Source organism: Colobus angolensis, unplaced genomic scaffold (assembly GCF_000951035.1).
Source record: "Colobus angolensis palliatus isolate OR3802 unplaced genomic scaffold, Cang.pa_1.0 Scaffold43, whole genome shotgun sequence".
Taxonomy (NCBI): domain Eukaryota; kingdom Metazoa; phylum Chordata; class Mammalia; order Primates; family Cercopithecidae; genus Colobus; species Colobus angolensis.
The window spans coordinates 673,082-681,897 of record NW_012117710.1 but is presented as its reverse complement, the minus strand read 5'-3'; the positions used below and the strand labels follow the sequence as shown (position 1 = coordinate 681,897).

The 8,816-nt window shown below is 59.9% G+C and overlaps 1 protein-coding gene across 1 annotated transcript in view; it reads left to right on the top strand.

The window, feature by feature from the left end:
* Positions 1 to 1,632: 1,632 nt before the first annotated feature.
* The window catches only part of PDGFA (platelet-derived growth factor alpha polypeptide), a 15,894-nt gene continuing 8,710 nt past the window's right edge, over positions 1,633 to 8,816 (top strand). The window contains exons 1-3 of the mRNA XM_011956993.1: positions 1,633 to 1,714; positions 2,700 to 2,804; positions 3,922 to 4,109. Of these exons, the coding sequence (XP_011812383.1) occupies positions 1,633 to 1,714; positions 2,700 to 2,804; positions 3,922 to 4,109 (375 nt within the window). The remainder of the gene's footprint in view (positions 1,715 to 2,699; positions 2,805 to 3,921; positions 4,110 to 8,816) is intronic.

The following is an 8,816-nucleotide window of genomic DNA, read 5'->3' as shown; positions in this document are numbered from 1 at the left end:
GCGCCCCAGCTATGCTGACTCCTCCTCCAGGTGGGTGGGGCTTTGTGACTGGCATTTGGCTCCTCCCAGCATGCAGCCTGCGTCCCATTGTACAGTTAAGGAAACTGAGCCAGGCACTGTCTGGGGGCTTGGCCGCTCCTTGGCTGTGGCTGGAGGAGCAGGGGTAGTGACATTCCTTGCCATCCTCCTGGAGCCCGAGCATTTCATTCGGAGGGTGTGCTGGAGGGAAGAGTGAAGGTTTTTCACCTGTGGCTTTTAGAGCCGGAGGCCAGCATGTGGTCTTTTAATGACCGGCAGCCGGCGTTTAGGGCCTGTTTGTCCCGTGTGCGGTGGCAGCTGAGGCATTTTGTTCCCCAAAGCAGTCTGGCCCGCTGCCCGTGGTTCATCGAGCGGCTGATAACATAAATATCCCTATCCCCATCTCGGGCCAGTCAGACCAGGATGGGTGGTTGGGAGATTCTCCCTGTCCTGGAGTTGTCATTGGGACATCTGTGCCTAAAAGACAAAAGGGAAAACCTCCTTATTAGCTGTCCTGGGAGCAGTTTTAGGAGTGATTCTTGCCGGCCAGGCCACCTGGGCCTGGTCCTGGGCTGCTGGGAGCTGTGTTTGCTGAGCTGTGGGCGGCTGCTGCCCTGAGCCATGTCTCAGCCAGTAGATCGGAAGGGCGGCTTTGGTGAGCATGGTCCACTCTTGGCATCTTTGAGCTGGGGGCAGAGAGTGGGCTTGTTAGACTGGGAGCAGTTCCCCTTCTGTCCCTTGTCTCAAGAAATTCTCCAGCTCAGGTTTTCTCGGGGTCAGTGAACTAGCAGGACTGCCGTCTTCTCTGTTTATTAAGCCAGGGCTAGAGGGCCCATGCGCTGTGGACGCAGACCACAGAGGCTCCTGTCAGCCACTCCTCCTTGTCTTGTTATATTTCTCTGGGCCTCAGTTTCCTCGGATGTAAAGAAGTGATAGCACCCACCGCACACACAGAAACTGTCGTTGGTAAAGTGGCCGATGCAAACGTGGCTATCGCAAGGCACCGGAAAATGGGAGCGGGTGTTACGATAGAATTTTCTCCTATGAGTGGCGAGTGGACCGGTTGCTCTTTGGTTTAGGCCATGGCAAGATGGGCACCACCAGGATGTGACTCAGAAGTGTCACTTTTTCATGAAAAGAAGTGCTGCTTGTAACAGTTGGTTGATGGGAAATTCCTACTGCGTGAGTCGTTCTGTTCTGATCTTATTTTGAGCCTCAAAAAAAAATTAGTGTCATTGGAACATTGAGTCACTTTCGGTAAAAAGTTGGGCTCTGGGCGGTCTTCATCTTTGCCTGCCACCTTCTGTGAGGTTTGCGGGACTTAATTTTAAATCTGCGGGTCTCAGGCTCCTCTCGGGGTGCGGAGGAAGCTGAGGTGTCTCCGGTTGGTTTGTGGACGCTCACGGATGCCTCAGTGGGCTGGGAAGAGACACTTCGGGCTGCTAGTCCTGAACTCAGGAGGTGCAGAGCCCATTAGCTGTCTGGGCTGGTGACTGGGAGGTCTCAAGCTTCCCAGGAGGGGGTGGGGAGATCTCTGTGCCTCTGGGGCACCCTGGCTGTGAGGCTCACTGTCTCGGCGCCTGTTCTTCCTTGGTTATATGCTAGAGAGGCAGGATGGAGGGAGATGGGAAGAGACCCCCCAAGCTGGGACCAGGGGGCCAAGTCAAGGAGGCCCAGAGCCACCCACGGTGTCCAGGTGCGGGCAGTATCCATGGGCAGGACTGTGCGTCCTCTCCCTGCTGCAGGAATCGGAGAGACCTGAGACTCCCCCAGCCTGTCTGCCGTAGCCATCAGCGCCTGTGAATGGGGTGGTGTGTGCACTGGGTGGGGCGACGGGGATAGGGTTCTCAGTTCTGCTCCCCGGTCAGTGCTGGTCTTGGCTCTGGGCCACTGCCCCACCTGCACCTGGCCGCCTCGCTGTAAACACGGCTGGCAGATGCCAGCTTCTCTCAACCCCTTTCCGCAGGCCACCTCCCTCTGTCAGGCTGCGGGAACTCCTCGGTGTGGGCTCCACGAGAAGCCACGTGCCCTCCTGCCTCTCCTTATGGCCGCTGGCCCTAGAGTAGACTCATTTCAGGAATGAGTGGGGTCTGGCCCACAGCCCAGTCTGGCTGTTTCCAGTGCCCCTCAGAGGTTAGGCCACTTGTTCGGGGAGTGCTTCAGTGAGGGGGAGGGAGGGAGACGTACAGGCACCTGCAGAAATCTCAGCGGCCTCTGCTTCTCCTTTGCTCGGGCCCCCAGACAGAGGTGGGGCCTGGCTTAGCCCTGTGCCCCTCAGAGAGGTGCACTGAGCTGGGCAGCCTCAAGCCCCTCCTGACCCGGGGCAGCCCTCACCTGGGCTACCTCGGAGGAGGCACCAGAGGGGAGACTGCCTGCAGCCTCTTCCCCGAAGGGCCCTCAGCTTCATCGCCGGCCCCTGCGTTTGGGGCTCTCTGTGCTAATTGGGCGTTTTCCGCAGTTTCAGGCGTTTCGTCTCCTGCATATCTGAAAAGCCCTGGTGGGAATCACGGTTCTCCCAGGGGGCCCCCTGCCCCTCATGGCAGGGAGCTGTGGGGGGCTGTGCTGCCAGGTGCCTGTTCCCCAGTGGCTCCCAAAGCTGGTCTGTGGGAAGTGTGGCTGGACAGGCCCAGGGCACAGCGCACAGGCCTGGAGCAGTCACGGTGCTCTCCTTCCGCCTGCAGGGAGTGAGGATTCTTTGGACACCAGCCTGAGAGTTCACGGGGTCCACGCCACCAAGCATGCAGCTGAGAAGCGGCCCCTGCCCATTCGAAGGAAGAGAAGCATTGGTGAGTGGAGGAGGCCGCCATCGGCAGGGCAGGGCCGGGTGGGGAGGAGCTGCTGGCTCTCCCAACGCAGTGGCCTCAGGCGAGCGACCCATTCCCTCCTCCCTAAAATAGGCCTGGCCCTGGTGCCTCTGGCTCTGGCCTCTCCCGAGGCCTCCCTCCTTCGGGGGTGTCTCCTGCCCCAGCCCGCCTGCTCCTTCTGGAGTCCTGGTCTGGGCCAAGAGAACTTCCAGGGGAGAAAAGCCATCATAAATTCCTTAAGTGCTCCGTCTTGTTGGGGCCTGTCCCCAGGAGCCTTGCTGGAAACGTGGTCGTGCTTAATTTCGCAGTGTGGGCACTGTGCTCCCGCACCGGCTGCTGAACTGGTGGGGACGCGTGTGTGCCCCGGACGCCCTCGCCACACCCTGCATGCCCTGCCCCACTCATGCCTGGCTCCACGGCTCCACCCCCACATCCATTTGGGGGATATTTTGTCCCTTCTCACAGGGCAGCCCCATGGCCCTCCAGCCCCCTGAGGAGGAACTAGCAGGTTTGGGAGGTTCCTGGGCCAGTCGCTGCTTTCTACCCCAGTCCCACGTCCTCTGGGGTCCCACCTGATGGGTTTGAGCCCTGGTGCTGTTCATTGCTCTGTGGCCCTGAGCAGGTGGACCCCGTCTCTGAGCTGTGGTTTCCTCCATGAGGATGGATTTTGTATCTTCCACCTTAAAGTGTGATGTGTGGGTGGCTGGTCCCAGCTGATGCAAGCAGGCCCTCCCCAGGTGACATTTGCTGTGGGGGTCTGCATTTTGCACCCTTCAGACCAGTCTTGAAGGCCAGAGCACCCCAGCGAGTGCTGTAGGATTCTCTGCTAAGTCCCGCTCTGCCCCCCCCAGTCACTGGCCCCACCTGTCCAGGTTCCTCCAGCCTGCAGGCACCGGGCTGGGCTCCTTTGGATGTGTGGTGCTCCTGCGCACCCAGCCCCTGAGCCTCTGCTCCCAGCTCAGCCTCTGCTGCCTAGGAGGAATCCTGGCCTGTGGCACACCCTGGTTGCCCTCCAGGCCCAGCTGGAGCCGCCCCAGCCCTGGGGTGGGGCGGTGGTCGCAGAGGCCAGTCCCTGCTCACTGTGTCCCCGCCATTGCAGAGGAAGCTGTCCCTGCTGTCTGCAAGACCAGGACGGTCATTTACGAGATTCCTCGGAGTCAGGTTGACCCCACGTCCGCCAACTTCCTGATCTGGCCCCCGTGTGTGGAGGTGAAGCGCTGCACGGGCTGCTGCAACACAAGCAGTGTCAAGTGCCAGCCCTCACGCATCCACCACCGCAGCGTCAAGGTGAGCCTGGCCCCTCCCTCCCCACCCCAGCCCAAGGGCCGCCCCTACCAGGCAGCCAGGGTCCCTCACGCACCCACCACCGCAGCGTCAGGGTGAGCCCGGCCCCTCCCTCCCCACCCCAGCCCGAGGGCCGCCCCTACCAGGCAGCCAGGGTCCCTCCCAGGTGGCCACAAGGTGCTCTTGGCATGGCTGGTGGGGGGTGCACGGCTGCGCTCCCATCTCCCTGGCAGGTACACTGAGGCCCAGGGAGGAGAAGGAGCACCTGGGCATGTGGGAAAGACAGGGCCGGCCGGGCCTTCCACTCTGATGCTCTGGGGATGAGTCTGACCTCCTTTCCACGCTCTAGGCCACAGTGCGGGGGCTGTTTTGGGCCTTGCAAGGTGTCGAGCTGCTTAGCAGGAAGCTGTCTGGCGTCCCCGGGACCTGGAGAGTCCTCTGCAGGCTCTTCAGTGGGGGCCGTGGTGCGTGGCAGGAGGAGTGGGGGGTGGGTATTCAGAGCCTGCATTGCCTCTGGAAGTGCCTGACCTTTGGAGGGTCCCCCGGCTTCCCCGCTAGAGCAGCCCATCAGAAAGAGACGGAGTGCTTGGGGTGGGCTCGAGGCCAGATAGCGGACTTCCCTCTGCAGAATCCCAGGGTGAGCCCCGCTTTCGTTAAGTTAGGGATGGTGCCTGTCTTTTTCAGGCTGCTTTAGCAGAATTCCATCCACTAGGAGCTGATTAGCAACGAAAGTATTTCTCAAAGTTCTGGAGGCTGGAAGTCCAAGATCAGGGCGCCGGCAGACTCTCTCTGCTGGGGCCGTGTTTTCTGGGTTCGTAGATGACGCCTTCTCGCTCGGCCCTCAGTGTGAGGGGCGGGGTGAACAGCCTCCCTAGGCTGCTTTCTAAGGCACTGATTGCATTCATGAAGCCTCCACTCCTAGAACCTAATCAGGCCGGGCGAGGTGGCTCACACCTGTAGTCCCAGCCACTGTGGATGGCTGAGGCTGGAGGATCGCTGAGCCCAGGAGTTCAAGACCGGCCTGGGTAACATGGCAGGACCCCGTCTCTACAAAAAATACAAAAATTATCCGGGCGTGGTGGCACGTGCCTGTGGTCCCAGCTACTCTGGAGGCTGAGGTGGGAGGGTCAGGGTCACCAAATCCTCAGCTGACTTGAACCCAGGGGGTCCAGACCAGGCTGGGCAACACAGCGAGATCCCCAACTCTACAAAGAATTTTAAAACTAGCCAGGCGTGGTGGCGTGCACCTGTCGTACTGGGGCGGGTTAGGTGGGAGGATAGCTTCAGTCTGGGAGCCTGAGGCTGCAGCAAACCAGTGCAGCCTCTGTGCACCGCTGCAGTCTCAGTGTCTTAGAACGTAGCCAGGAGGTTGAGGCTGCAGTGAGCTGTGATGGAGTCCCTGCATTCCAGCCTGGACAACAGAGCAAGACTCTATCTCTAAGAAAAAAACAAAGGACTTAATGCCTTCCCTAAGACACCCGCCTCCTAATGCCATCCCCTCGAGCTGGGATTTCAGCGTAAGAAGCCTGGGGAGCATTGGCGTTCCTGCCACAGCAGGGCCTTCCTCCCTGGGGTTGCGCTGGGGGAGGAGCAGCACCCGGGTGAACTTGCTGACGGTCTTCTTTGGTTGCTGAGGTCCTGGGGCCAGGGCCGCATGGCTGAGCCTCTTTTCCCTGCGTTCAGGGAAGTGTGCCCGGAGACCTGTGGGATACAGCGCCCTGGGTGGGCTGGCTTTGGCCTGCGTGTTCTCCTCCTGTGTGCAATGGGTCTGAGGCAGGGCCTGGCCCTTCTGAGAGAGCCGGGGCTGCTGCCGTCCTGTTTGCACGGAGGTTTCCTGCCTGTTGGGGCATCAGTCTCCAGTTTTGGGGACGGGGTTGCAGGGTGAGTGTCTAAGGTATCTTCTGGCTTCTGTGAGGCCTGGCACCTCCCTAGGGCTCCCATCATGGTGGGGGGGCAGCGCTCTCTTAGGGCTCCTCTCCCTGGAAACTGTCTTCAGTTGGTTTAAAGTGCTGTTAATGCTCCCACCTGACCTGTGGGACCCACGCGTTTGAGCAGCGGGCGCAGGCGGGTGCAGCCTCCCTAGTCCAGGAGGCTGTTGCTTTGACTCGGAGCCTCCTGGCTCTGAGGATTTTTTTTCTTTTTTTGACACACGGTCTTGCTCTGTTGCCCAGGCCGGAGTGTGGTGGTGCGATCACGGTTTGCTGCAGCCTCAGACTCCCAGGCGGAAGCTATCCTCCCACTTCAGCCGCCTGAGTACGACAGGTGCACGCCACCACGCCTGGCTAATTTTAAAATTCTTTGTAGAGTTGGGGATCTCGCTGTGTTGCCCAGCCTGGTCTGGACCCCCTGGGCTCAAGTCAGCTGAGGATGTGGTGACCACTGAGCCTGCTCTTCCTGGAATATGGGGTCACTGAAATTATGTTTGAAGATTTCAGTTTTGGGGTTAACATTAGTAACCATTCTTTGACTTTAGAAAAGAATTATTTCACATCCCCCACCCCCCACTGTTGTGACTCCAGGCCCTGGAGGGAGATGGGGCAGGGGGAGAAGGTTCTCCACGAAGGACTTTGCAGCCAGTCGGGCCGTTTCCTCGTCACACGACCAGGCACTTTAGACCCATAACTGGGAATTATCTTGGCCTCTGGGGACTTGGTCCTCCGAGGTGCCTGGGTATTGAGTAAGCAGATTCCACATCTTACTCCCCGGGATCTCCAAGGCCACACGCTCCCCTTTCGAAGCCCCGTTTTTCCCAGGGCCCTGCGGGTGCTTGTCTGGGGCACTCTTCTGTCCTTAGAGGATATTTACTGCCAGGGGGTCAGGGAAGGAGGGGAGGGGAGGGCCTGACTCGGGCCTCCAGGTCCCCCGGCCGTGAGCCCAGCACCGTCCCCTCTGTCCTGTGTGCCTCCCTGGGGCACAGCCTCTGCCTTTCTGTGGGCCTCGGCATCCTCCCAAGTTATATGTTGGAGGCCCTTGTGGGCTCTGAGTCCAGGATACCTGTGGTCTTGTTCTCATTAGAGATTCTCATGTCAGTTCTGGGTGTTGGGGGAGCCTTGGAGGTGTGGGGAGAGGCTCTTAGCCCATGGCTCAGGCTTGGGCAGGCCTCACCCTTCCCGCCCTGGCTCGTCATGGGGTGAGGATAGGAGGGCTTGGTCCTACAGGGCTGTGCTGCCTCCCTCCCCCGGCCCCCGGAGCAGGCTGGGTGGGGTCTAGAGGCTTCCAGCACCCTCTGGCCGGTGCAACATTGGAGATGAGGGCCAGTTCCCTCTCCAGGAGTGACCCCTGCTTTGCTCTGTGCAGTGGTGGAGCCGGGACTAGGGCTCTGCCTCTGGGTCTCATCTGGCGGGACAGGGTCCTGGTCAGCCCAAGCGGGGACAGGGTGTCCTAAGACCTCAGGGCTGTGTCCTGCAGCAGAGCCGGGCGGCCCAGTTCCCACCTCCTCAGACCCAGGTCCCCCTCATGTTCCCACTTCTGGGAGGTGTCTTCTCCCTGCCCACCCATCTGGCTCCGGACACAGGGGGCTCTGGCTGAGGGGACAAAGGTGGGAGGAAACAGGAGGCCCACTGTGGAGGCTGAGCCAAGAGGCTGGTCCTGCCCCTGCGGATGGAGGTGGCTGTCAACCTGGTGAGAAGGAGATGGGCCCCAGAGCCTCAGCCTCCATGCGTGTGAGTGGGCATGGGGTCAGCTTAGGTCAGCGGGGTTGGGGCTGACCGGAAGGGGCCCCCACAGTCTGTCCACCCAGGCTGGGCGTGGCACCTCCCGTTTCCATTTTTTATGCCCTTCCAGTCAACATTCAGAGGTCTCTTGTTAGAAGATGGTAGTGAAGCCGGGAGTGGTCACTGCCCGGCACAGGCCCTGCTGGGATCACCAGGATGTGACTGACTGGCAGCCTCGGGGAGAGACTGGCCAGGGTCCCCAGCTGGGTGGGCATTTCCTTGCACTCTGCCTGGCACAGTCAGCTCTTGGTTCCTGGATGCCCAACTCTTCCCCCAGACCCAAGCCTCGGGGGTAGGACAGGAGTGTGGGCCTGGACGTGGACCATGGGGATGAGATGCCAGCCCGAGGGCTGCAGGGGTCTAGCCAGGACGGAGCTGACTCTGAGCCCTTGCTGGGCTGGAGGCTTCCAGGTGTGTGCTCACCTGTTGCTCGGGATGGGCCTCTGCTCCCTGGAACGGAGTGGCTGGGGTGTTCTGGGTGAGAAGCTCCCAGCCACGCCTCTGTCCACTCTCTGGGGTCTGGTGCAGGAGTCTCTAGGTGGGCGGAGTTGGGGTCCTCTTGAGCCAGGCTGGGCAGGGGCCTCTTACACGAGCTTGAGGCCTGGGCATTGCTTCCATTCTTAGTGGATGTGGGGGCGGTGCTGAAGGAGGCAGGATCTTCTTTTTTTTTTTTTTTTTTTTTTTTTTATAAAGACTGGATCTTGCTTTGTTGGCCAGGCTAGTGTCAAATTCCTGGGATCACAGGTATGAACCTCCTCCACGTCCTATTTGAGGGATTTTTTTGTTTGTTTTTTTTTTTAAAGACAGAGTCTCACTTGTTGCCCAGGCTGGAGTGCAGTGGCCTGATCTCAGCTCACTGCAACCTCTGCCTCCCAGGTTCAGGTGATTCTCCTGCCTCAGCCTCTCAAATAGCTGGGATTACAGGCACATGCCACCATGCCGGGCTATTTTTTGTATTTTTTAGTAGAGATGGGGTTTTGCCATGTTGGTCAGGCCG